Source organism: Lactuca saligna, chromosome 4 (genome assembly GCF_052625555.1).
Source record: "Lactuca saligna cultivar CGN05327 chromosome 4, ASM5262555v1, whole genome shotgun sequence".
Lineage (NCBI taxonomy): Eukaryota > Viridiplantae > Streptophyta > Magnoliopsida > Asterales > Asteraceae > Lactuca > Lactuca saligna.
This window is the reverse complement of record NC_136420.1, coordinates 20272344-20300018: the sequence shown is the minus strand read 5'-3', so window position 1 is coordinate 20300018 and position 27675 is coordinate 20272344. Positions and strand designations below refer to the sequence as shown.

Sequence of the window (27675 nt, the reverse complement as noted above, 5' to 3'; positions counted from 1 at the left end):
ATGATTTAAACAATTTGATTCACGTAATGTATCGATGGTAATGGATCTCTATATGAGTCGTTATAACCATGCATAATAATGACTAATTTGCCTGTCTTGGAATTTTCCAACACCGGTTTTGATCAAGATTTTGTCACCCTAGACTGGCCTAGTCTAACTGTAGCGAACAACTCAGGTGTGGGGGAGTCACCCCCGTATAGATCTATACACAAACTCTCGCTCTCCCTCCAGGAGACTCTGATTATAACTACAGGCTACGTCCAAACACTCAATGGTGTCAACCGACAATTCTCACTAGATCCCAATGATTGTCACATGAACATGTTTAATGTTAAACGTATTTTGATTTATAAAAACCTGATGATACTTGAATGTGAAAAGACACGGCCCAACAAACATGAAAAAGGATAGTTATGGCCCATTAGACATGTAAGTTATTTCTAGGCTTGATAGTATGCAAGTGGACACGTTGAAGCCCATTATGCGTATGATGAATCTCTCCAGGCTAAATTAGCATATAAATTGTAACGCCCTATTTGAAATTACTCGGCCATGGCCTCGGAAACCAGGGGGTAGGGGAGATTCGCTCTTTTATGGGTCCCAGGATTTATTCGAAAGGTTTTAGGCTTGGAGGTGTCTAGGGGGTGTAGGGATTTCCGCCACCTTCTCGTAGATATAAAGTTTGTCGGAAACAAACCTGGAATAAAGGAGTTATGACACTTAGTATTTATTGTCGATTTTAGCCCCTAATGGAAATTAGTGACAAGATGATCTCATGCATGCAAGGTGGCCAGCTCGAGAGTACGCCTAGCGTAAGTTGGGGGTACGCTTGGTGTAGATGGAGAAATGGTCACGGATGATTAGAGACGTACACCCATAGTCACTAAAACCTAAATTTTAGGATGTGATGCTATATAAAGAACATTACACCCTCTAGAGTCAGTCTCCTTCTCATCCTTAAACCCCTCTTCGAAACCCTAACCCTTATAGTGAGAGTGTAAGCTTGTAAGGCCATCTTGGAGTGCATTTTGGTGAACTTGAAGAAGAGTGATCATCTTGGGGTTTCATTGATCAAGGAAAGGCTTTTGGTTCCAGGTTCTCCAGCTCATTTGTAAGTCTCAGAAGGTATAAAGTCTCTACATTGTCATTTTATAGATTGAGATCTAGATTAGGGCTTGTTTGGTGTTTTTATGAGCTTTTGGACTATCTATTGGGACTTGGGCAACTCCAGAGCTTAGGGAGAGTAGATATGAGGTCCTCTGGTCTATCCACTTCACAAAACTGCAATCTTGATGAGTATCCTAACCTCGTGCGTGGATCAAGACCCTTGGAAAGGTCTTAATGGGTTTTTCAGAGCATATGGAGCGTGCAAAGGCATATAGTTGCCAACTTTATGCCTTAGGACGTCTTAATGGACCTAGATATGAAGTTTGATGTTGGAAATCCCGAGTATTAAGCACTTATTGGAAAAGTAGCTTAACAGAGGAGTACGCTGGGCGTACATGCAAGTACGCGTCGCGACACCACTTCCAGTCAGTACGCTTAGCATACATAAGAGTACGCCCCGTGTACTCATCAGTTTTGGGCCTTGGGTTGGGCCAAGCAATGGACTTTGGGTCTCTGGGCTTCAGTGGGCCATCAGGAGTTAGATGTTTTGGGCTAGAAATATGTTTGGGCTTAGGGTAAGACCCATTAAAGTGATTGGGCCCAATTGAGCAAGTTGGGCCATTGGTGGACCGCTAGTGGGCTTGGAAAGCCTACTTAGTGTTGGGTTTTATTTAGAGGATTGGGCCTTAGTTTTGGATCATAATGGGCTAGGGATAAAATGGTCATTTTACCCCCATGCATGGATTCAAGGTTATAGAATGGGCCCCAGTTGCTAATTGGGTATATTGTTTCGGTATTGATGGTCAGGAAGTGGTCAGGGAAACAGCTAAGGATTACTTCAGGAAGCTTTTGCATTCGAGGTGAGTTCTCTCACCATACTAATGGGTCTAAGGTACCAAGGTCGGCCCATTTTATGATAGTTGGTATACTTGTTGTGTAGAGGTGTATGGAACTGTTATGCATTGATATGTGGTAGAGATAACTTTTACAACTAACGGTAGAGATAGCCTGTATGGCTAATGGTAGAAATAGCTTGTATGGCTAATGGTAGAGATAGCCTGTATGGCTAAGGGTAGAGATAACCTTGTGGATAATGGTAGAGATAGCCTTATAGCTAATTGATATGTGTTATGTAGTAGAGGTAGCTTTATAGCTGATTGATATGTGTATGTGGTAGATATAGCTTTTATAGCTAGCATGTTATGTGGTTTGTGTGTGGGGTATGCTCTGGGGAACTTACTAAGCTTCGAGCTTACAGGTTTGTTTATGGTTTCAGGTACTTCAGATTCCACGGGCAAGGCGTGATGGTGCGGCGTGCACTCTCTCACATACTTTTTGGGACACTCTGATGTTTGGAATAAAAGTTGTATCTGACTTATGTTTGAAACAATTATAACTAGATTTCATAACGTATGACATCATGTTTGCTTATTCTAAAATGAAAATTTTACCTTGAAATTGGGTCGTTACATAAATGGGCCACTAAGGCCCAATAACATGTAAAACTAAATTAGGCCCATTGAGCATGTAATAGAGTCACTAAGGCCCAATAGACATGAAATGAATATATTGGGCCCAATAAACATGCAAATGGATCACGAAGGCCCAATAAGCATGTATAGCACGTACTAGGCCCAATATTCGAACCATTGTTCTATTTTTGTACATTTGTTGTGGTATAGCTTTTTCTAGACGAAGTATTAATTCGTGATGTTATAAAATATCCAATGTTTGATTTATAATGATATTTTTAGTTTATATATATATATATATATATATATATATATATATATATATATATATATATATATATATGGGAAAAATGAATATACCCTCAAGGGTATATATATATATATATATATATATATATATATATATATATATATATATATATATATATATATATATATATATGGGAAAAGTGAATATACCCTCAAGGGTATATAAGGCTAGGTACCCTTAACCACAAAACTACGTAGTTTTGAATAGATTTAATTTTCTGGAAAAAAAAAAAACAATTTCCTTAAAAAGTTAGTTTCCTTAGTATGATTCCTTGAACCGTAATTTCTTCCATGATCAATCGCATACGAGCTAAATCAAAATCGACCTCATACAAATCGGTATTAGAAATCGGAATTAACCTAGCTATAATCGACGATCGCATAAGGCTACTGTAAAATCATTTTTTGTCATTAGGAAATCAATTTTATTGAATCAGTTTTCTGTTGCGATTGCACTTACATGTCCAAGCAGGTGCGTTAATTTGGAATTGAATATAACAAGAAATCCACCTTCTTCAAATACTACAAATCATCTAATACGGCTACAATAAAATCGTTTTTTGTCATTCAGAATTCAATTTTATTGAATCGATTACTTGTTGCTGTTGCACTTACGTGTCCAAGCATATGAATTAATTCTAAATTGAATACAACTGAAAATCAAAATTCTTCAATGGTTCTATGCATGTATTTAATGTATATGTCCAACAAACCCTTATATAATACGTAGCAATTATCACCTGCAAGCAATCTAATTGTTCCAGCAACTCCAAATATAGTATCCATGAACACTGAGATGATTTTTCAGTTTTTTTTTTATTTTTTTTTTTGGAGATTACTATGATAGAGTTTTTCCATTCTTGACTGTTATTGTGTTTTTTTCCGTATAATGTTTCAATTTTATTGAATATAAAACAATTTGATGTTAATTTTTTGTTTGGAAACATGCATTGATGTCTTGTGTAGGCCATAATTAGTGAAATCGAAGTAACTAATCAAACTATAGAACCATATATAACCAAAGATGTTGACACGAATGATTTTATGGAAGCAACATATGAATCTGAATAACATAACGATTTTGATGTGAACATTGAATTTGACAAAGACGAATATAATGTTGAAAAGATACTGGGAAAGGTTTATGATACGCCTGGCGAAGCATATACCTTTTATAACGATTATTCATTTTTACATGGTTTTGGTATATGTAAAGATGACACGGTTAAAAGCACAAAAACAAATGAGCCTTATTGGAAGTATTATGTATGCTTCAAAGAGGGTTTCAAACGGGTAGAAAAAAAATGATTCAAGTGGAAATGAGAAAAAACTTCGGAGAGATGTTAGAACCGAATGTCAAGCAAAGCTTCGAATTACAAGACAGGAGGATGGAAAAATGGTTGGTGGACTTATTTAATGACACACATAATCACGAATTGACCATGACACCAACAAAGGTGATGAAGCATCAATCTCATAGCAATTTCCACCGTTCAATAGAAGGTAAATCTATTATGGTGCAATTTGGTCAAGCAGGGTTGAAACCTTCTCAGATTAAAAAAGCTGTTAATACAATGAAATCCTCAAATGTAGTTGATGTTACTTCAAAACAATGTGGTGATGTCTTATCTGAGCATCGAAAACAATATAGAGGAAAGGAGTTCTATGGACTTATAAAATATTTTCAAGATAAATCATTAGTTGATAGTGACCAGTATTTTGTAGTGGATTTGTCTGATGATGGATATCCTAGAAATATCTTTTGGGCTGATGGTAGATCAAGAGATGCATATACAAAATTCAGAGATGTTGTTGTGTTTGATGTTACTTATATGACTAACAAATTCAAGATGCCTTTTGCTCCCTTTACTGGGGTGAATCATCATGGTCAGTCTATACTTTTTGGTGGGGCATTGCTTGAAAACGAAAAGGAAGAGACATTTGAATGGTTATTTGGACATTTCCTCAAATGTATGTTTGGAAAGTATCGGAAGGCAATTATTATCGATCAAGACAAAGCTATGGGAAATGCAATAATTTTTTTTTTCCAAAGACTCAACATCGCTTTTGTTCATGGCATATCATGAAGCACGAAACTGAACACCTTCGATCGTATATTTCCCGTTATGGTGATTTTCAAGAAACATACAGACAATGGGTAAATAGTGACACCATTGAAAAGAAGAAAAGTATAGACTGACCATGATGATTCACCCCAGTAAAGAGAACAAAAGGCATCTTGAATTTGTTAGTCATATAAGTAACATCAAACACAACAACATCTCTGAATTTTGTATATGCATCTCTTGATCTACCATCAGCCCAAAAGATATTTCTATGATATCCATCATCAGACAAATCCACTACAAAATACTGGTCACTATCAACTAATGATTTATCTTGAAAATGTTTTATAAGTCCATAGAACTCCTTTCCTCTATATTGTTTTCGATGCTCAGATAAGACATCAACACATTGTTTTGAAGTAACATCAGCTACATTTGAGGATTTCATTGTATTAACAACTTTTTTAATCTGAGAAGGTTTCAACCCTACTTGACCAAATTGCACCATAAGAGATTTACCTTCTATTGAATGGTGGAAATTGCTATGAGATCGATGCTTGATCACCTTCGTTGGTGTCATGGTCAATTCGTGATTATGTGTGTCATTAAATAAGTCCACCAACCATTTTCCATCCTCCTGCCTTGTAATTTGAAGCTTTGCTTGACATCTGGTTCTAACATCTCTCCGACGTTTTTTCTTATTTCCACTTGAATCATTTTTTCTACCCGTTTGAAACCTTCTTTGCAGCATACATAATACTTCCGATAAGGCTCATTTGTTTTTATGCTTTTAACTGTGTCATCTTTACGTATACCAAAACCATGTAAAAATGAATAATCGTTATAAAACGTATATGCTTCACCAGACGTATCGAAAACCTTTCCTAGTATCTTTTCAACATTATATTCGTCTTTCTCAAATTCAATGTTCACATCAAAATCGTTAAGTTCTTCAGATTCATATGTTGCTTCCATAAAATCATTTGTGTTAACATATTCAGTTATATATGGTTCTATAGTTTGATTAGTTGCTTCGGTTTCACTCATTATGGCCTACACAAGACATCAATGAATGTTTCCAAACAAAAAATTAATATCAAACTGTTTTATATCCAATAAAATTGAAACATTATACGGAAAAAAAACACAATAACAGTCAATAATGGAAAAACTCTATCACAGTAATCTCAAAAAAAAAAATCAAAAAAAACCTGAAAAATCATCTGAGTGTTCATTGATACTATATTTGGAGTTGCTGGAACAATTAGATTGCTGGCAGGTGATAACTGTTACGTATTATATAAGGGTTTGTTGGACATATACATTAAATACATGCATAGAACCATTGAAGAATGTCGATTTCCTGTTGTATTCAATTTAGAATTAATTCACATGCTTGGACACGTAAGTGCAATAACAACAGGTAATCGATTCAATAAAATTGAATTCTGAATGACAAAAAACGATTTTATTATAGCCGTATTAGATGATTTGTAGTATTTGAAGAAGGTGGATTTCTTGTTATATTCAATTCAAAATTAACGCACCTGCTTGGACACGTAAGTGCAATCGCAACAGAAAACTGATTCAATAAAATTGATTTCCTAATGACAAAAAACGATTTTGCTGTAGCCTTATGCGATCGTCGATTATAGCTAGGTTAATTCCGATTTCTAATACCGATTTGTATGACGTTGATTTTGATTTAGCCCGTATGCGATTGATCATGGAAGAAATTACGGTTCAAGGAATCATACTAAGGAAACTACGTACAACTTTTTAAGGAAATTGTTTTTTTTTTCAGAAAATTAAATATATTCAAAACTACGTAGTTTTGTGGTTAAAGGTACCTAACCTTATATACCCGTAGGGTTATATTCACTTTTCCCATATATATATATATATATATATATATATATATATATATATATATATATATATATATATATATATATATATATATATATATATATAGAGAGAGAGAGAGAGAGAGAGAGAGGAGGGTTTAATTGAGAAAAAAAAAGGTTGAGAATGGGGGAATCATTCTCAGCCACTCATTTATATTTGCCGCAAAAGCCTCCGTCGTACCAGCATAAATGTGAAAGGAATAGACATGTGTTTTCGAACAAAACATGTTTCCTTAAACTATGCTAATCATTACCTTAATCTATACAAAAACATAGTTTTTTCGATTTTTTTAATTTTTAAGAAGGTATTTTTATCGAAAAATGATTTTAAATATACTAAAATTCATGATTTTTTATTCTCTACAAATAGACATCAATATTGATATAGTTTTAAGATAAAATAAATTTTTTTTATATGTTCCGCTATCGTTATTCATAAGTGAATAAAAATGAATCATATTTTTACTACAGTACATTCGTTATTCAGTTATGAATAAAAACTATGATTATATATATATATATATATATATATATATATATATATATATATATATATATATATATATATATATATATATATATATATATATTACAGTTTAAGTATTATTCATATATGAATATAGCATATAATAAACATAGTATATTCATATTTAAATATTAAACGATGCATTCACTTATGAATATTACATAGTATATTCACTTGTGAATATTAGATGGTATATTCACTTATGAATATTAGATAATATTTTCATATCTGAATATTACATAGTATTACATGGTATATCACATGTGAATATTACATTATATATTCATTTGTGAATATTAGATGATATATTCACTTACGAATATTACACAGTATATTCACATATGAATATTACACTGTATATTCACATATGAATATTACACAGTATATTCACATATGAATATTACAAGGTATTTTCACAAATATATATAATTTTTATATGTTATTCACATATGAATAACATACAAACTTGCATATTTAGTTTTTCTTTTTAATAATCATATACTGAGAAAACATATTCATATATGAATATAACGTGTTAATTTAGTTCATGCATTTCATCAAACAGTTGGAATGCATACAATTTAACTTTTTTTAAAAAAATGTTAGAAACATGATATTTTGACTATTTAAATCTACGAAAGAGTAGATTGATAGAGAATTATATGAAATTTTTCAAAAAAAAAAAAAAACGATTTGATATTTTTCTAACCTCAATTATCAAGTTTTATTTGATAATCGTTGTTGAATGAATGATATGAAGTGGATTTTTGTTGATTATCGATGATGTTGATCTAATAACGTTGGGAGTATAATTAATTATAGATGTTGAAGATCTGATCGTATTCAAGCACAATTGAAGGTTGAATTAAAAGAACCAAAAACGAATTTTTGTTGTTAACTGTTGAATCGTGTTGATTATTGACGAAGATCGATGATTGATTAGCACTGGATGATGTTGATTATGGTTTAATTGAAGAAATCTGGATGGCTGTTGAAAGTTGGAGAAGAAATTTGGATGATGAACGATGAATGAATTTGAACTACAGATACGTATTTGAGATTGAAGATTGTTCTCATATTTACAAGTTTGTCACCGTGTCTTTTTATTCTTGAATAAAATGAGTGACTGAGAATGATACCCCCATTCTCAACATTTTTTATTTTCTCAATTGAACCCACCTTTTATATATATATATATATATATATATATATATATATATATATATATATATATATATATATATATATATATATATATATATATATATATATATTAAAACAAGTATGCAAAGGGATGGAAAAATCGTAGAACAAATATTAAAAATCATAAAAGATATTTAATAGAAAAATTGCAAAAAGGAAGTCGGAAAGAATATCTATAATATTTATTCACTGATAGATAACCTTTTGCTTAAACTACACACTTGAATCTTGCAACTTTCATAGATATATATTAGCCATGGTTACATTCATTTCACCACTGTATTATTACCCCAACTCTATTCCACTTAACCAACACCTTTTCTTTATACAGTACTGAACCACGACCTACATGCATCGATCCATAGCAGGAAAAAGTGAAGATGGTTAAAAGAAAAGTTAATTGATCTGTAAATCATGGATCTATGAAAAATGAAAAAGGACATGGAGATGGAGATGTTAACATCAATTTTGATAGTTATGTGCAAGAGATTAGAAACAAATGCAAATTTGGCCACAAGGTTGATATTGTACATGATTGTGGGACATTCATTATACAAATTCAATAAAAGGTTTAGTTGCTGAAAGAAATAAAACATGTTATCTCATATTGGTAAATGGACAGAAAAAATAATCATCTATTGCAGTATCGAATTTTGATGGTTCTATAAAAAAAATAAAAATAAGTCCTTAAAATTTTGGATTTCCAACATATAGCGACAATATTATGGATGGACAGTGCAAATTAACGACGAATTAATAAAATAATAGTGTTGATTAGTGACAGAAATGCGACGGATTAATTTATCTTTGTGGTCTTTGTGATGGTCTAACTCTTTGTTGGATTTTGTTAGGTTTTCTTTTTCTTAAAAAAAATTAGCAACTATTGGAAAAGTTTTTTATATTTTGGAACAAATGTCAATATAACTTTATAACATTTGTACAAAACAACTTGTAATATGTTTTCTTAACGTGTATGTATTATTTAACTACTAAAATTAATTAAATATTAAAAGTTTTTACAAGGACATGCTCCACTACCGTCAGAAAAACAATAGTAGGAAAAGTACCGCAAAACAGTATATAATATTTATTCCGAAATAAATAAAATGCGGAATGTTAGAGCATTTAAAAACTCTTTTGTTATTGGAATAGTAACTTTTTTTTTTTTTTTTTTTTTTTTTTTTTTTTTTTTTTTTTTTTTTATTTAAGGTTAACCAAAGTTCTAAATAACACGAGGCATGACTTATCAGCAATATTAATTCTTAAGTTTTTTCTACCTTTAACGAGCCACGACATTTATAATATTTTTATATGTATTTTCAACTATTTTATACACATATATAAGTTAGGCGTTGTTTGCTAAATCTTAGCAGCGGACACAAGCCTTGGAGTCATAGCGAAACGTCATGACGGAACCATGACGAACTTTTTGGAACCTTAATATTAACCCAATAATAAGTGGAATAGCATTTTATTTATATATACTCCCATTTTTTTTAATAATATTTATTTGATCTTTAATTAAAAACATAATATCACACATACTTACATACATACATACATACATACATACATACATACATACATATATATATATATATATATATATATATATATAGAGAGAGAGAGAGAGAGAGAGAGAGAGAGATTCGTATCCGGTAGAAACCCAAAAATTGAAAGGAACCGTGTAGACTATTCTCCAACAATCATTTCGTTAATGACAAAACCGTCAAACCCATTTACGTGGTTGTGACGCGTTCACAAATACGGACTCAAAGGAATAATTATGTGGGATGAACGACCATTGAACGCAATTCAAATGAGTTTTCTTTTCATTCATTTGTTTAGTTTTTTTATTTAGGTTTTTTTTTTTGGTTAAAAAAAATCAATTTTTTTCTTTAATAGATATATGATTAGTTTTAATATTTATATATTTTGTTTTTTTTTTTTTTTTTTAATTTTTTCGTTTTCTTAAAAAAAATATATTTTTTCTTTTTTTCATTTTTTTAATATCTTAACTACATACTTGAAGATAGTAAGGGTTTTTTTTTTTTTTTTTTTTTTTTTTTTTTTTCCGAATTTTTTCGAATTTTTTGATTTTTTAAGTTAAATATCGGTTTGAGTTTTTAATTTTTAACAAGAAAAAACATCATAAATGGTCCCTGTGGTTTCTCAAATTCTGAAGTGTAATCCCCCGTGGTTTAAAAACGTCATAGATGGTCCCTGTGCTTTCAAATCTTTTGATGATTGGTCCTTATTGGTAACTCCATTAACTTTTGTCCGTTAACTGAAGGATATTTTCGTCATTTCACTACCACAGAGACCATTTATGATGCTTTTTCTTATTTTTTAAAAAAGAAAATAATTAAATAAAAGGTCTTTGTAATACCCAAAGTTTGAAAAGCCAAGAAAGGAAAGAAAACCCCAATTTTAAGGGGAGACTCGGCGAGTCCAAGGAGGGACTTGGTGAGTCCGAGCGGGATCCGAGTCGAGGAGTAAGCGACCGACTCAGCGAGTCGGCCAAGGTGACTCGACGAGTCTGGTCTGAGCGAGGAAAACCCTAAATCCGGGATTTGGAGCCTATTTAAACGTCTCATTCTCTCCCTTAGGGTTCCTTTACTGCCTCTCTAACTCAGAACACTAAACCCTAGCCGCCATAATCGTTTTGGAGCAAGATCTACCCTTGGTGAAGCTTTTTGGAGCTTGAGAAAGAAGATAGTCATAGTGGAGCAAGAAGGGGGCCTTGGATCCAGAGTTGGTGGAACATTTCTGAGCATTTAAAGGTAATAAATCGTTACCTTCCCTCTTTTGTTTAATAGATCAACCTTGGCTATGAGATTGGGGGCTTTTATGCCATGCTTAAGAACTATTTCGAGTTAGAAGCCCAGATCTGAAGTTGCTACTTCAGATCTGAGTGTATCTTGGCCTAGAAAGTCATAAAGCATCTGTTCTTGGGTTGATAGTGAAGCCTCTTTGTCTTAAACCCTAGTTTGGATTGTTTTAAGCCTAGCTCTCTTTACCTACACGTAAAGTTTGCCACTTTATGTGAGGGATAGGCCTTAGAAGTATGGATCTATGAGTTGGAAGCCCTGTTTGGCTCGAAAAGCCACTGCATGGATTAAGGACTGAATAGACTAGCGAGTCCTTTGAGTGGACTCGGCGAGTAGTATGTGATGGGTTTTGAGCATTCTAACACTTCCTAAGTGTACATGCAACCCTAATAAACTTGGATCTATGTTTGTCTAATTATCATGCAAAGTTGAATTCCAAGGTTATATTCCTATCTAGCATACATGGGAACAATTTTAACTTAAAGTATAGATAGAATAACTTACCTTGTTGTTGTTTGTGTTCCTTGAAACCTTGTGAGCCTATCACCCCAAGTGTGATGCCTCAAATGCTTCACACAACACCAAATGCTCTTGGAAGAACTTATGAGAGAACACACACTTCTCAAAAATCGGCCAAGCCCTCTTGTTTCTTAGTGTAGCCGATTTTAGGTGGACAACATGTTTCTTATATAGTGTTGACACATTTAGGGTTAAACCCTAATGTGTCATGACTCTTCATTTCCATGACCCATGGGTTTGTAACTCCCATGGAGCATCCTATGGGTGGAACCCAACTTGATAATCCATGGAGCCTCTTAGCCCACTATACAAGATATGGATGATTTACGTAATCAACCCATATATTTAATTAGTTATCTTTTGATCACATAATTAATTCTAAATTAATTCTTGATCAAACTAATCAAATAATATTATTAATATATTAGAACTTATAATATATTAATAATCTCTAAGTGTTATTTCTCTCATTTAGTCTATCCAATTGCACGGTGCCATGCAACCCAAATGGACCATGCCGGGTCGGGTCAAGTACATACCAGAAATAGTTATGGACTTAGACACCTTATCCAACAGTCTCCCACTTGGATAAGTCTAATAACTATTACTGCAAGTATGACTTCAAGAACCGATCGGCAATCGTAGCTCTTTACAAGGTTTCTCGAAACTGAGAAGATGATGGTACGCCATTTAAGATAAGTGATCATATAATCCTCTGTTCTAGATATCAGTCGGACAAATACACGGAACAATGTCTTACTTATTGTCCAACAGTTTGTTTCCCGATTTCCGATTTGTTTGACAAAGAACTTCATTGAACACATCAATTTAGTTCTGACCGGGCCCGACACATAGGTCAAAACAAAATCATCGAGGGGCCCAGATATCAGCTTCTAATCCAAGAAGGAACAGATAAACTTCGACTCATATGTTTGTTCTACCACTCATTGAATTACACACAAGAGCGCGATTTATAACATCGAGTTACCAATGCGTTTTTTCGTACAATCAATGCATAACCAACTTGTAAGTAACAAATCATATCTCTAGGTTTGAAGACTTATACGATATTACCGTCTCACGATCACTCGAGATAGAATTCCATGAAGTGATTCCAGTGAGCGTGGGTTGAGTCCAATGCTCAGAACTTATGAGCACTCATGATTGCTGTAGCCTTGTCCAAGACCTCTACAACCAAACATGACAGTCTTGATTCATACCTACTTCCGACATATGACCGACTGTGGAGGTTTGAATAATATGTTATACCAAACAAAAATTATTCTGGAAGTCAAAACATGCAAAAGAAATATAGTAAATGATCGACAAGAGATAGCAACACTTTACTCATAAATAAAACACTTTTATTCATCATCAGATGTCAATTACACTTTACAAATTTCGAGGTTATCTAACTACTAAATCTAATATCATCCTTCAGCCCTATGCTCCGAGCATGCTGGAGATGCTTAACCCGAGTCAGTCCCTTCGTGAGGGGATCTGCCGGATTCTCATCTGATGATACCCTCTTTGCCACGAGGAGTCCTTCTTCGATCTGATGTCTGATGAAATGGTATTTTTTGTCGATGTGTCTGGATCTCCCGTGATCCCTTGGTTCCTTGGCTAAGGCAACAGCACTTTCACTATCACAGAAAATTTCCATTGGCTCTTTAATAGCTGGTACAACTCCATGGTCTCCAATGAAGTTCCTCAGCCATAACGCCTCCTTTGCCGCCTCGCTAGCTGCAATATACTCTGATTCACAAGTAGAATCTGCCACTGTCTCTTGCTTGGAACTCTTCCAAGAAATTGCTCCTCCATTTAGGGTGAAGACCCAGCCCGACTGAGAACGGAAATTATCCCTATCAGTTTGGAAGCTAGCATCACTATACCCTACTACTCTCAAGTCATCACTCCCAACGAGGGTAAGGACCCAGTCCTTAGTCCTTCGTAGGTACTTGAGAATATTCTTTACCGCAGTCCAGTGTGCCTTGCCAGGGTTCCCCTGAAACCTGCTAACCATGCTCAGGGCAAAAGCTACATCAGGTCGGGTACACGTCATAGCATACATGATCGATCCTACAGCCGAAGCATAAGGTACTCGACTCATTTGTGCTATCTCAGCCTCAGTGCTAGGGCTTTGTGTCTTACTCAGTTTGGCGTTACTCTGGATGGGCAATTCTCCTTTCTTGGAGTCTTGCATTCTGAATCTCTTCAGCACCTTATCCAAGTAGGTACTTTGACTAAGTCCAATTAGTCTTTTACTCTGATCTCTCAAGATCCTTATCCCTAAAATATACGCAGCTTCACCAAGGTCCTTCATAGCGAAACACTTTCCAAGCCAGGATTTACTTCCTGCAGGGTTGGAATGTCATTTCCTATGAGTAGTATGTCATCCACATACAATACCAAGAAGCTAACTATACTCCCACTAGCCTTGACATACACACAAGATTCATCTTCACTCCTAGAAAAGCCAAATTCCTTGACCTTTTCATCAAAGCAAAGATTCCATCTGCGAGGTGCTTGCTTTAACCCATAAATGGATTTCTCAAGCTTACACACTCTATTGGGGTACTTGTTGCTGACAAAACCCTCTGACTCATGTAAACATCTTCAGCCAACTTTCCATTAAGGAAAGCGGTTTTGACATCCATTTGCCAAATTTCATAGTCATGAAATGCGGCTATGGCTAACAGAACCCGAATAGACTTAATCTTAGCTACCGGAGAAAAGGTCTCATCATAATCCACTCCAGGAATCTGAGAGAAGCCCTTTGCAACCACTCTAGCCTTATAAGTGTGTACTTTACCATCCATGTCGGTCTTCTTCTTGAAGACCCATTTGCACCCTACAGTCTTTCGACCTGGTACATTCTCAACCAAGTTCCAAACTTGATTGTCATACATGGATTGTATCTCGCTATCCATAGCCTCTTTCCATTTAGCAGACTCGGGGCCTGCCATGGCTTCCTCGTAGCTGTTAAGGTCATCTTGACTTACTAGTGTTCCATCACTAATAAGTGTCTCACCTTCTGCAGTAATATGGAATCCATAGTAATGCTCAGGTGCACTCCTAACTCTCGTGGAACGCCTTAGAGGTACAGATTCGTCAATTGGCTCAACAGGACTTTCCTCCTCGAGTTGAGGGCTAGAGTTTGAAGTTCCATCACCACTTGACTCTTGAATTTCTTCAAGATCAATTTGCCTCCCACTGTCTCCTTGGCTTATAAACTCTCTTTCTCGAAAGACTCCTCTTCTTGCTACAAAGACCACATTGTCACTAGGTCTGTAGAAGAGGTAACCAAAGGATTGCTGTGGGTAGCCGATGAAAATACACCTCTCGCTTCAAGGTTCGAACTTATCATGAGTCTCGCGTCTCACGAAAGCCTCGCAACCCCAAATCTTGATGTGGTCTAGTTTAGGTACTTTACCAGTCCACATCTCGTGAGGAGTTTTGGCAACTTTCTTTGTAGGGACTAGATTAAGGATATGGGTGGCAGTCTCTAAGGCATACCCCCAGAATGAGATTGGTAGCGAAGGTCAACTCATCATGGAACGAACCATGTCCAACAAGGTTCGATTACGCCTCTCAGCCACACCATTCAATTGCGGTGTCCTGGGAGGTGTCAATTGTGAGACAATCCCACATTACCTTAGATAGTCGAGGAACTCTGAACTAAGATACTCACCACCCCGATCGGATCTAAGCATCTTAATGTTCCTGCCCAATTGATTCTCGACTTCCTGTTTAAATTCCTTAAACTTCTCGAAAGTCTTTGACTTATGCTTGATTAAGTAGACATATCCATATATACTGTAATCATCAGTAAAAGTCAAATAATAACGATTAGCATCCCTTGTTGCATGTTTGAATGGTCCACACACATCCGTGTGTATAAGGTCCAACAAACCTTCACCCCTTTCACACGAGCCTGTGAAGGGTGACTTTGTCATTTTTCCAAGTAAGCATGATTCGCAACTATCATTTGACTTTAAGTCAAACGACTCCAAGACTCCATCCTTTTGGAGTTGGCCTATGCATTTCTTGCTTATATGTCTAAGATGGCAATGCCATAATGATGCTTTATCCAAGTTATTATTATTAGTAGAATCAATACACAAAACATTATTTCCTAAGTTATCTACAACAGACACAGCTTCATACACACCATCACAAGGTAATGCTTTAAAATAAAGAACATTATTAAAGAAAGCATCAATAGAACCAACTTCATTATTAAACGAAAAGGTAAACCCTTGTTTGTACAAAGCATGAAAGGAAATAATATTTCTTGCCATTCCTGGCGAGTAACAACACTTATTTAAATCTAAACTAAACCCACTACTTAGCGATAAAGTATAAACTCCAATCTTGGTGACAGGTGAAGCTTTCCTGTTCCCCATGATCAAGTTTATTCTTCCTTGCTCCACATCCTCACTTCTTCTTAGTCCCTGCAAGTCACAACAAATATGAATACCACAACCGGTATCAAGGACCCAAGATTTCGAATGGGGTGAGTTATTAGAAATGATAGTGTAAATACCTGCATGGTTGGGTTTGACTTTCCCATCCTTCACATCCTGCTGGTACTTTGGGCAGTTCCATTTCCAATGAGCTTTTTCACGGCAATAGAAGCATTCAGCCTCTTTTGGGTCAGAAGAAGGAGTAATGAAACCTTTCTTGGTTCCACTTGAAGAAGAGACATCAAGGGTCCGAGCCTTGGTACCCTTCGAAGATCTCTTTCTCTTCCTCCCTCGACTTTTCCCGATTGCCAAAACCGGAGTTGAGTTTGGAGTAGGAGTGATAGCAACCGACTTCCCCTTAAGACCTGTTTCTGCAGTCTTGAGAAGTCCCTGAAGTTTGCTGAGAGTGACCTCTTCCTTATTCATGTGATATGTCATGCGGAATTGATCATAGCACGATGGTAAGGAGCGCAAAATTATATCTATTGCTAGCTCCTCAGGGAGGTTCACATTAAGTTTCAGTAATTGATCCACATACCTTTGCATTTTCTGCATGTGGCTCGTGACGGAATCCCCGTCCTTCATCATGGTTGTTATCATGGAGCAGATGATTTCGTACCTCTCTTGTCGTGCACTTTGATGGTATCTTTCCATCAAATCTTGGTGCATTTCATAATGGTAGAAATCCTCATAGGACTTTTGGAGTTCAGCTGTCATTGTGGCCATCATGATGCAAGCTACTTTCGTAGCATCCCTTTCATGTGCCTGAAAGTCAGCGATCTCCTGAGGAGTTGCAGTGGTCTCATCAATCTCCTTAAGCTCTTTGTCAAGGACATATTCTTTGTCCTCGTAGCGGGTAATCATCCTGATGTTTCTGATCCATTCATTGAAGTTGGATCCATCAAAGGTGACTTTCCCACACAAACTCATAAGAGTAAAGGAGCCATTAGGATTCGAGCCAGAAGCATTATTTGAAGACATCTGAAAGAGGAGAACAAGTTTAGTATAGATTTAAGAGAGTCCTTAATAAAACACCCAAATGTAATATTAAGGCTAGGATCCAATCACAATATAATATAACTTAGAAGAGGTATGCCGTAATCTAAGCTATACCATATTTGAAAGGTAGGTGAATGACGATTCACCAATTTCCACCACGAAAACCGAAATATTAGATATTAGGTTTTATTGGTTTTTAGAAATTCCTAGATTCTTTGAGATTCAATGAAGTTTTCAAAGGCATGTTTCAATCTCGAGAGTGCCCTCCAAGTTTTGTGACTGGGATACCGAGGATCACAAAACGAGGTGTGAAGTAACCATGCAAATCACTTGGTACCCTTAAAGTTTATCACTCAATCGATGTGCCGGTAAACCACACACGCTCCACCGATACTATAATAAACCTTAAGTCACCCTTTACCTACCTTGTTAAGTCCAAGTTAGTGTGCCGGTTAACCACAGACGCTCCACCAACGACTTAGACAAAGTGTAAAGTGTAATTTCATGGATTAGCACCTTATTCACATTTTCCTAAAGTAACTAAGATTGGGAATTTAATAAAACATTTAGTTACTTTACAATATACATCATACTTTGAATGAGAGTTTATAAGTCCTTGTCTTACCCGTTCGGCTAACGACCCTTCACCAGTCAACCAAGCGGTGGGTGAGAGTAGACACCCATTAAGTCACTACTTTATAGGCAACAACCTTATACCCACCTTATAGACCGGCTTCGTGAATGAGGCGTACTAGCGGTAAGACGACTTTATTCTTATACATATATATATATATATATAATTATTAAATCATCATAATATAAGTATAAGGGTTGAATTTTAACTTTTAAAATTCTAGGGGTTGGAACTTAAAGTTTTAACTTAACTTTACTTGTTCCAAAACTTGAGGGCAAGTTTTGTAACTTTCAAAACTTTTTATTTCTTGTAACTTATGAGTTTAATAGAGTAATAAAATGAAGACTCTTCATTTTTCTAACTCTTGTGTTTGTTTTAATGGTTTTAATTCAAGTGTGACTCTTGGTTTTCCATAACCTGAGGACAAGTTATGGACTCCATTAAAATACATTATGATCAAGAATTAATCTACCACATAGGTTACAAATAATTCCTATGATCATCTAAAACATCATAAGAACAAGAACATGAATATGAACTTATTCATAAATCAAAAAATTACACTTAAAACTTTGTAATTTTGATAACTAGTTGTTGTAAATGAATTATCAAATACATTACACCATCTAAAACAAGTTTTTCAAGTACCAAAAAGTTTAGGGTAATGTTTCTAATTCATTTCCAGCAACTAAATCGAAATTCTGCAATCAGTCGACCCTACTCGCCGAGTGCATGAACTTACTCGCCGAGTTGGTTGAAGATACACATGAACTCGACGAGTCCCTCTTATGGACTCGACGAGTCCATTCGTGGACAGCAAGATTTTTTTGACTTTTTTCAACTTTTAAGCACAAATAAAAAACAAACAAGCCTAGGCTCTGATACCACTGATGGGTTTTGAGCATTCTAACACTTCCTAAGTGTACATGCAACCCTAATAACCTTGGATCTATGTTTGTCTAATTATCATGCAAAGTTGAATTCCAAGGTTATATTCCTATCTAGCATACATGGGAACAACTTTAACTTAAAGTATAGATAGAATAACTTACCTTGTTGTTTGTGTTCCTTGAAACCTTGTGAGCCTAGCACCCCAAGTGTGATGCCTCAAATGCTTCACACAACACCAAATGCTCTTGGAAGAACTTATGAGAGAACACACACTTCTCAAAAATCGGCCAAGCCCTCTTGTTTCTTAGTGTAGCCGATTTTAGGTGGAGAACATGTTTCTTATATAGTGTTGACACATTTAGGGTTAAACCCTAATGTGTCATGACTCTTCATTTCCATGACCCATGGGTTTGTAACTCCCATGGAGCATCCTATGGGTGGAACCCAACTTGATAATCCATGGAGCCTCTTAGCCCACTATACAAGATATGGATGATTTACATAATCAACCCATATATTTAATTAGTTATCTTTTGATCACATAATTAATTCTAAATTAATTCTTGATCAAACTAATCAAATAATATTATTAATATATTAGAACTTATAATATATTAATAATCTCCAAGTGTTATTTCTCTCATTTAGTCTATCCAATTGCACGGTGCCATGCAACCCAAATGGACCATGCCGGGTCGGGTCAAGTACATACCAGAAATAGTTATGGACTTAGACACCTTATCCAACAGTATGAAGATGGAGGCGAACTCGATGAGTTGGATGAACAACTCGGCGAGTCTGTTGAAGATTACCTTGGACTCGACGAGTCTGTTCTTGGACTCGGCGAGTCAAGTCACGAAACCCCAAACCCTTCGAGTCAAGGCTCAGATTAGTGAGTTGAGTGGGGACTCAGTGAGTTGGACAAGACAGAACTCGGCAATCAGTGAACTCGGCGAGTCAATAGACTGACTCAGCGAGTAGGGTCAACATGGAAGGTTGACTTTGCCCAGGACTTTGACTTTGATCGGGGTTGAGTTAGTTGACTTTTAGAGGACTGTTAGGCTAAGTGTCGCTTTGTTATTGGTAGCTTGGAGAGTTAGAGGAGCAGCGTTTCAGACGGTGGTTGGTTAGCAGTCCGAGGGTTACCAGCAGAATTCAACAGTTCAGGTGAGTTTCCTTCTAGTAGGAATGGGTCTAAGGCCACAATGCCAGCCCGTTCAGTTAGCAGTAGTTTCCGGACTTCGGTCTGGTGCAGTAGTTAGTATGTTTGATGTCTTCGTGGCTCAGACAGGATTTATGTGTTATGTGTTATGTGTTCTGGGCTACAGCCCGATGCAGTATGTAGAATATGTGTTCATGCTAGTTGATATGTTATGCTATGCTATGTTCAGTCAGTTTTCGGACTTCGGTCTGATGCAGGGGGCAAGGCCCCAGTTAGTCCGAACTTCGGTCCGATGCAATGGACAAAGTCCCAGTCAGTTTCCGGACTTCGGTCCGATGCAGGGGGCAAGGCCCCAGTTAGTCCGAACTTCGGTCCGATGCAGGGGACAAGGTCCCAGTCAGTTTCCGAACTTCGGTCCGATGTAGGGGGCAAGGCCCCAGTTAGTCCGGACCTCGGTCCGATGCAGTGGGTAAGGCCCAATATGTGCTTTATATGTTATTGTATGGTATGTGGTAGTTTGGGGGAGCTCACTAAGCTTCGTGCTTATAGTTTCAGTTTTTGGTTTCAGGTACTTAGTTTTCAAAAGGGAAGCTCGGAAAGATTGCAGTGCATACACCATAGTCAGCTAGCCTAGGACGTTTTACTCTGATAATAAGTTTGTATTTCGAATTAATGCTATGAAATTATGTTATGACTTATGATACGGTTTTTATAAATATGGTTTTAGTAATGTTTTAAAAAGAAAATTTTAGTCGTGATATTTGGGTCGTTACAGTCTCTCTCTCTCTCTCTCTCTCTCTCTCTATATATATATATATATATATATATATATATATATATATATCGTCATCACCTAGATACATCACCTCATTTCCGTTCCCCAATTTCTATTTCCATTTTAGATCTGCAAGTGGCCATCTCGTTCTCTACCGCTTCTTCTCAATGTGCAATTAAAGGAAAAACACACAAACACACCCACAAAACTGCACTTGAAGGAAAAGCGCTTCACATACACATTAGAGGCGACGAAGGCGACATATACCCTCTAATATCTTGACGAAGCATTTCAGTTCAATCCATTGGAATCTTTGATCCCATGTAGAATCAGATATTTAGTGAGTTTTTCAAGCACCATTTGATTCAACAGTAAGTTTTTCAGCCACAAGCCGATCAGGCGAAGCTATTGCTGTTGCAATACAATACCCTAAACCAACACCCATTGTCCCCCATGTTCCTGCATCTAAACAGGCTCTGGGTTCCATTTGGACCAAAACGGATCGACCCACATCCATGGTGTTAGCCCCTTATGAAACCAATATAGGAGCAGGACTACCTAAACTAGCAATGAATTCCCTGATAATCCTCATTAGAGTCAAGAAATCAACGGTAACATTAACATTTGAGGCTCGGATTTGTAATTTTGATTGAAAAATGGGCCACACCGCCATGGTTGCAACAACGATTGCCACGCCAAGATACAGGATGACATTTCACCATTTCTCCAATTTGATGCTCAGATCAACTACAAAAAACAAAATCATCATAGCCTCCTTATAACCAAATCCAATCTACATGCGACAAATTATAAAAAGGAACATGAAATTAGAATGATGAACAAAAGCGAACAAAAAAGAATCTGAATCGACCCGATCAAACTTTGGCACTTACGGTGGCTGAATCGAATCACAAACCCTTATCTATTTTCTGGTTCTAAAGTTCTCCCCTCTCTCACTTGATTTTCTTTCTCACTCAGTAACCTGCACCAAGAAACCCACTAGCTCCATTGAATAACTGTCGAGTGATCGAAAAATGATGGACATAAGGGAATAGAAGTTGTTGGTGAATAGACACGACAATATGAAGACTATGGTGAGGGAGTCTGTGTTTTTCAGAGAGAGGGAGAGAAAGAGAGAGAGAGAGACCTTTTATTTAATTATTTTCTTTTTTAAAAAAAAGAAAAAAACATAATAAATGGTCCCTGTAGTAGTGAAATGATAAAAGTGCCCTTCAATTAACAGACAAAAGTTAACGAAGTTAGCAATAAGGACCAATCGTCAAAAGTTTTGAAAGCACAGGAACCATCTATGATGTTTTTAAACCACGGAGACTAAACTTCAAATTTTAGAAATTCACAGGGACCATTTATGATGTTTTTTCTTTTAACAAATATAAAATTTTAAATAAAAAGAATATCAAGGATCATAATATTTTTCATTCATACTTTTCATTGAATCATATAATTTTTATTTATAATATTTTGAATCATATCAATATAATGCATCATATATTTTTGGATCATATTAATTGTGATCATTTTAATTTGCATTATTTTAATTTGGATAATAATATATTGAATTAAATAAAGTTTTTGATCAATATAACATTTGGATCATTATAGTTTTTGAATCATTTAATTTTCAATTATAAAAAATATAATAATTAAGGATTATTAAATATTTGAATCAAAATATTTTTAGATCAATAATAAATTAAGGATTACAAATATATTGAATCATAAATATTTTAAATCATCTCTATTTAAATCATATTATGTTTAATATTTTTTTAAAAAAACTTTTAATGTTTTAAAATCAAGTTTAGTATCTAAAATACCTTATTTTTTAAAAATTATTTTTACAAAGTCATTATAATACTGAGTAGGAGAATTCCTTAACTTTTTATAATTTTTAGATAATTTTTTTCTGGATATTTTTATAAATATAAAAAATAAAAATTATATTTTTTAAATTTTTTAAATGATTATGCTCATTGTATATAAAATTAAAATTTAAAAACTTTAGTATTTTCAAAAGAACTTTTTTTGCAAGAAAAAAAAAATTATTCACTAAATAAAAACCCTGTTAACGAGTGGTCGACAATTGCTAGAGGTAAATAACGTTTCTATTCTAAGTCAATTAGCTTAGTGGCCTCCATCTTTTATATAACAACCGTCAAATTTTTATAAACTTACATAAAAGACCCCATATTTATAGATTAATCATTTTTTCCACATCAGATTCAAACCATCCAATCAAATTAATAAATGTCCGAAAATTGTCTTCATAGTTTCTACCATTTTTAAGTTCAAATATATATATATATATATATATATATATATATATATATATATATATATATATATATATATATATATATATATATATATATATATATATAGGGAAGAGTTATATGGAAAATGAATGATTAGAGCATCACATATTTGAACCAATGAAAACATAACAACACATCACTTCCACAATAACTTCCACTATACATTATTTGTGAAGAAAGAAATGGATACGTGTCATTTGATTATTGGTTCCGGTAGATGTTGCCCTAGTTATTTGTTTTCCATATATATACAGCTTCAAGTTCATTTGAGACCATTTAATTTTGTGAGACCGTGAGACCAAATCTAAAAATAATTTTAAAATGCAAAATAAAAGGAAAAATCTAAAAATTATTTTTTTAATTATTATTTTCGGAACTTTAATTACCTTAAAAAAATAAAAATTTTCAAAGAGTGTGACTGAACTCAAACTAAGGAATTGTATAAAGATTTTCGAAGAGTTTTTTTTTTTTTTTTTTTTTTTTTTTTTTTTTTTGAAAAAGCAAATGAAATTGAAAAAGAAAGAGTTTTGAAAAAGAAAAAGGGTGTGATGCATGCAATCAGCCGAGCTTGAGTAAGTACTCCCGAACTTCCAATACAAGTTATGCTATGTTATGATTATCAGCTTTATTAGACCAACAAGCTAGATTAGGACTAAGGATTTCGGAAGGATGTGTGATGTGTCTGTTATGTGTTTCAGCTTTATGAGAACTGCATGCTGGTATAAAATTGTTAGTATGATATCCAGAGTAGTATATGCTAGATTATATGTGCTCAATGCCCGAATGTTGCTTGGTTTGTGCTTTTAGGAGTTCCAGTTGTCTTTCACTAACTAGTAAACGAATATGTTACGTTGCATACTGTGAGGACCAAATAATTTCAGAAGGTTAGGTCTAGCCCTATTTCACAACTCTTGTTTGAGACTAACTGTTGAAGGGTGGGATCTCTCATTTGAAGAATTATCTAGTCTAAGTGATATGTAATAATATTCGTGAGCTTGTTAAGGGAAGAAGGGAAGAACTTCTTATGCAACTGATGGCGGAGAGTAGGATGATGATTACCTTAGGGCAAGCCTAAGGTGAGAGTAGCTGAGAGTTGTAGTAGTAGAAGGGACTTGGTGGAGTTAAGGCAGCCCTTAAAGAAAGTGTGGATAGATGTGGAAGGTAGTATGGGCCCGTACTACTAAAAGGAGATGATTCGCACTCGAATCAGGGAAGGCTGAGATAAAACCAAGGAACTTGTAGCGTAATTGATCCCTCGAGTTATGTTAAGTAATCTAACGTTTGTTATAATGTATTTTTCAAAATGGTGGTTTTATGCCCTAGACCAGCAGTTGGTAGTTCAGGTGAGGGATCAGGTTCACGCTTGGGAGCTGAGCAGCTAGATGAGCAGACTAGGGAGCTGAGCAGAGTTTACTCGCACTATACTCGACCAAACTCCTGTGATCTTCGGTTCAATCAAGGAGGGTATTCTGGAGCTTATGGATGAGAGATTGAGTGCGTTCCGTGCTGAGGTAACGACCATGATGGGGTCGCGCACGCTCACCTTCAGGGAGTTTAGAGCCTGTGGAGCTCCCGATTACCATGGGGCTCAAGACCCCATTGCTAGTACTAGATGATTGGCAGATATCGCCAACACATTCCGCACCAACATGTGTCCAGAGGGGGACAAGGTTAGGCTTGCGTCTTGTCTTCTGAAGGATAGGGTACGTGACTGGTGGGAGGAAGTGTAGGACCCCAATCTTCTGGGGCGAGGTCGCTTAGAGGGTCATGGGGAGTACGGAGGTAATACTCAAGACCACGGATCAGATCCAGTAGGTTCGTAGTAGACTCTAGACTGCTCAGAGCCGACAGAAGAGCTACACTGATAAGTGGCTTTCAGATTTGGTGTTTCAGGTAGGCGACATGGTCCTCCTGAAGGTGTCTCCCTGGAAGGGTGTCATCAGGTTCCGGAAGCGGGGCAAGTTGGGCCCCAGATTCATTGGTCCGTTTAGGGTTTTAGCCAGGGTAGGTCGGGTTGCTTACCAATTAGACCTCCCAACAGAGCTCGGTCAGATTCACATCACATTGCACGTTTCCCAGTTGCAGAAGTGCTTGGTGGATGATACAGCAGTGGTACCCATGGAGGATATTCAGGTTGATGACAGCCTAAATTACATAGAGAAACCAGTGGCGATCTTAGATTGCAAGTTGAAGGAGCCGAGGAATAAATGAATCGAGCTAGTGAAGGTGCAGTGGCAGAACCGTAAGGGTTCGGAGCGGATGTGGGAACCTGAAGAGGAGATGAGGGAGCACTACCCAGAGTTGTTTTCAGATCCAACAGACTTCAAGGACGAAGTCTAGTTCAAGTGAGGGAGAGTTGTAACTCCCCATTCCCGGTACGCTTTTAAGTTGTTAAAAGTTCGTTTTATAAAAGCTACTCGACGAGTAGAAGCCCTAACTCATCGAGTAGATGCCAGATTTGGACGCAAGCCTTAAGTGATCTACTCGGCGAGTCGAAGTATTGACTCGACGAGTAGGGCAGTCAGAGGCAAACCCTAACCTTTAGCGTTTTCACCCTATTTAAGCATCATTATGGGTCTCCACCCCAACCCCCATCACCTCCACAGCTCACTCACGAAACCCTACTTATTCTTGTGTAATATTGAACAAGTTCTTGCCATTTTTGTGATCTAAAGCTTGAAGAAGGAAGTAAAAGCTTGGAGTTTCAGAAGGAAGGTTAGAGATCCAGAGATAAGGGCTCAGTTTTGTCTTTTTAAAGGTATAAAGTCATACCTTGGCTATTATTCATTTAGATCTCCTTCCTAGCTTGATTGTTGTGATCTTTAGGGAATTTCTAAGCCATTCCGGGTTTTAGAGTGTGATGTAGAGCAAGGGCTTCAGATCTAGAACCTTGGAGGTTCTCATGGCATAAAGGTGGAAAATCTATGGCTATGAGAGCCCCATGCATGTTGTAGACCTTATTTTTGGGTCTTTTGAGCTTAAAGACCCATGCATGGACGTAAAGTTCGTGACTTTACATGTTATATTAACGTTAGGAGGTCAGATCTACCCTTTGGATAAGATGAGCCCAATAGAAATCGAGTTTATGGACATGGACTTTGGGGGACTCGACGACTCGTTCTTGACACTCGACGAGTCGGGTATTAGTTCCCCAACATTTTCTGTTTCTAAGGAAATCTGGTTGAGCCTAGAAGGTGGACTCAACAAGACGGATGTGGTTATGGACCTGGAAATCATGGGGACTCGGCGAGTTCAAGGCAATCTTCCAACCCATGAAGACAGACTCGACGAGTTGTTCATATAACTCGACGAGTCATAGACTGGACACATTCATATAATGAAGATGAACTCAACGAGTTTAAGGATGAACTTGGTGAGTCGATTGAAGATAGTCCCGATGTTATGGTTGAAGGAGAACTTGTCGAGTTCTTGCTAGACTTGACGAGTAGAGCCGGGAGCTGTATCATTTTGAAAGGATAGGGACTCGACGGGTTGGTAGACCAACTCACCGAGTCAATTCAACTGGAGGTTGACTTTGACCAGGATGATGATTTTGGCCAGGGGTAAGGTGATCATTTTACCCTAAGAATAGTTATCAGTTTTTGACTAAGTGTTCTTATGAAATTTATAGCCAGAGAATCACCAGAGCAGCAGTCAGAGATTCCTCACTCAGAGTTTCAGCAGTTAGTCACATGAGGTGAGTTTTCCTTCAGTAGGAACGGGTCTAAGGCACAAATGTTGGCTCGTTTAAGTAGTATAGTATGCTGAGGATAGCCAATGCAATTTATATGTTTCCGGACATTGGTCCAGTGCTGGGGCGGTCCCGAGAAGTAGCTATGTATGCTTGATGTCTTTGTGATTTATGCATGTTAATTGTTGTGTGTTATATGTTCCGGGCTTGGGCCCGATGCCATTATAAGCCCGATGTATGCTAGCTTATAGTTTGTATGTTGTATGTTCCGGGCTTCGGTTTGATGTCGGGGCAAGCCCGATGCAGATTATGTGTTTATGTTACATGTGATGTTATATGCTATGCTATGTAAGTGTTGGGGTAAACTTGATGCCAGGGCAAGCCCGATGCTAGGGTGAGACCGATGTCGGGTAAGCTAATGTCGGGGTTTGTCCCGACGCAGTTGGGAGTAGTCCCAGAGTTATGTGAATGATACATCTTATGTTTATGGTATGTGGTAGTTTGGGGGAGCTCACTAAGCTTCATGCTTACGGTTTTCAATTTTGGTTTCTGGTACTTCAGCTAGCAAAGGGAAGGGTTCGGGTTGATTGTATGGCACAAACTGTAGTATTTAGCTTGGGAAATTACTCTGATGTTTTTATCATATGTTTTGATTACATTATTTGACATGGTGTTTGAGATACTTGATACATGATTTAAGGTTTTTACACTATGGTAATGAGGTTTATGTTTTGGTAAAAATTTTAAATATAAAAATTTTTGAACCATATTTTGAGATGTT

At 36.2% G+C, this 27675-nt stretch overlaps 1 protein-coding gene across 1 annotated transcript; it reads right to left on the bottom strand.

The window, feature by feature from the left end:
- Positions 1–5024: 5024 nt before the first annotated feature.
- LOC145039350 (protein FAR1-RELATED SEQUENCE 7-like) lies at positions 5025–6001 on the bottom strand. Its single transcript, XM_078987418.1, has 2 exons — positions 5578–6001; positions 5025–5383 (listed from the first exon to the last, which is right to left on the bottom strand). The coding sequence occupies exons 1-2, from the start codon at positions 5999–6001 to the stop codon at positions 5025–5027; spliced, it is 783 nt and encodes a 260-aa protein (XP_078843544.1).
- Positions 6002–27675: the final 21674 nt, after the last annotated feature.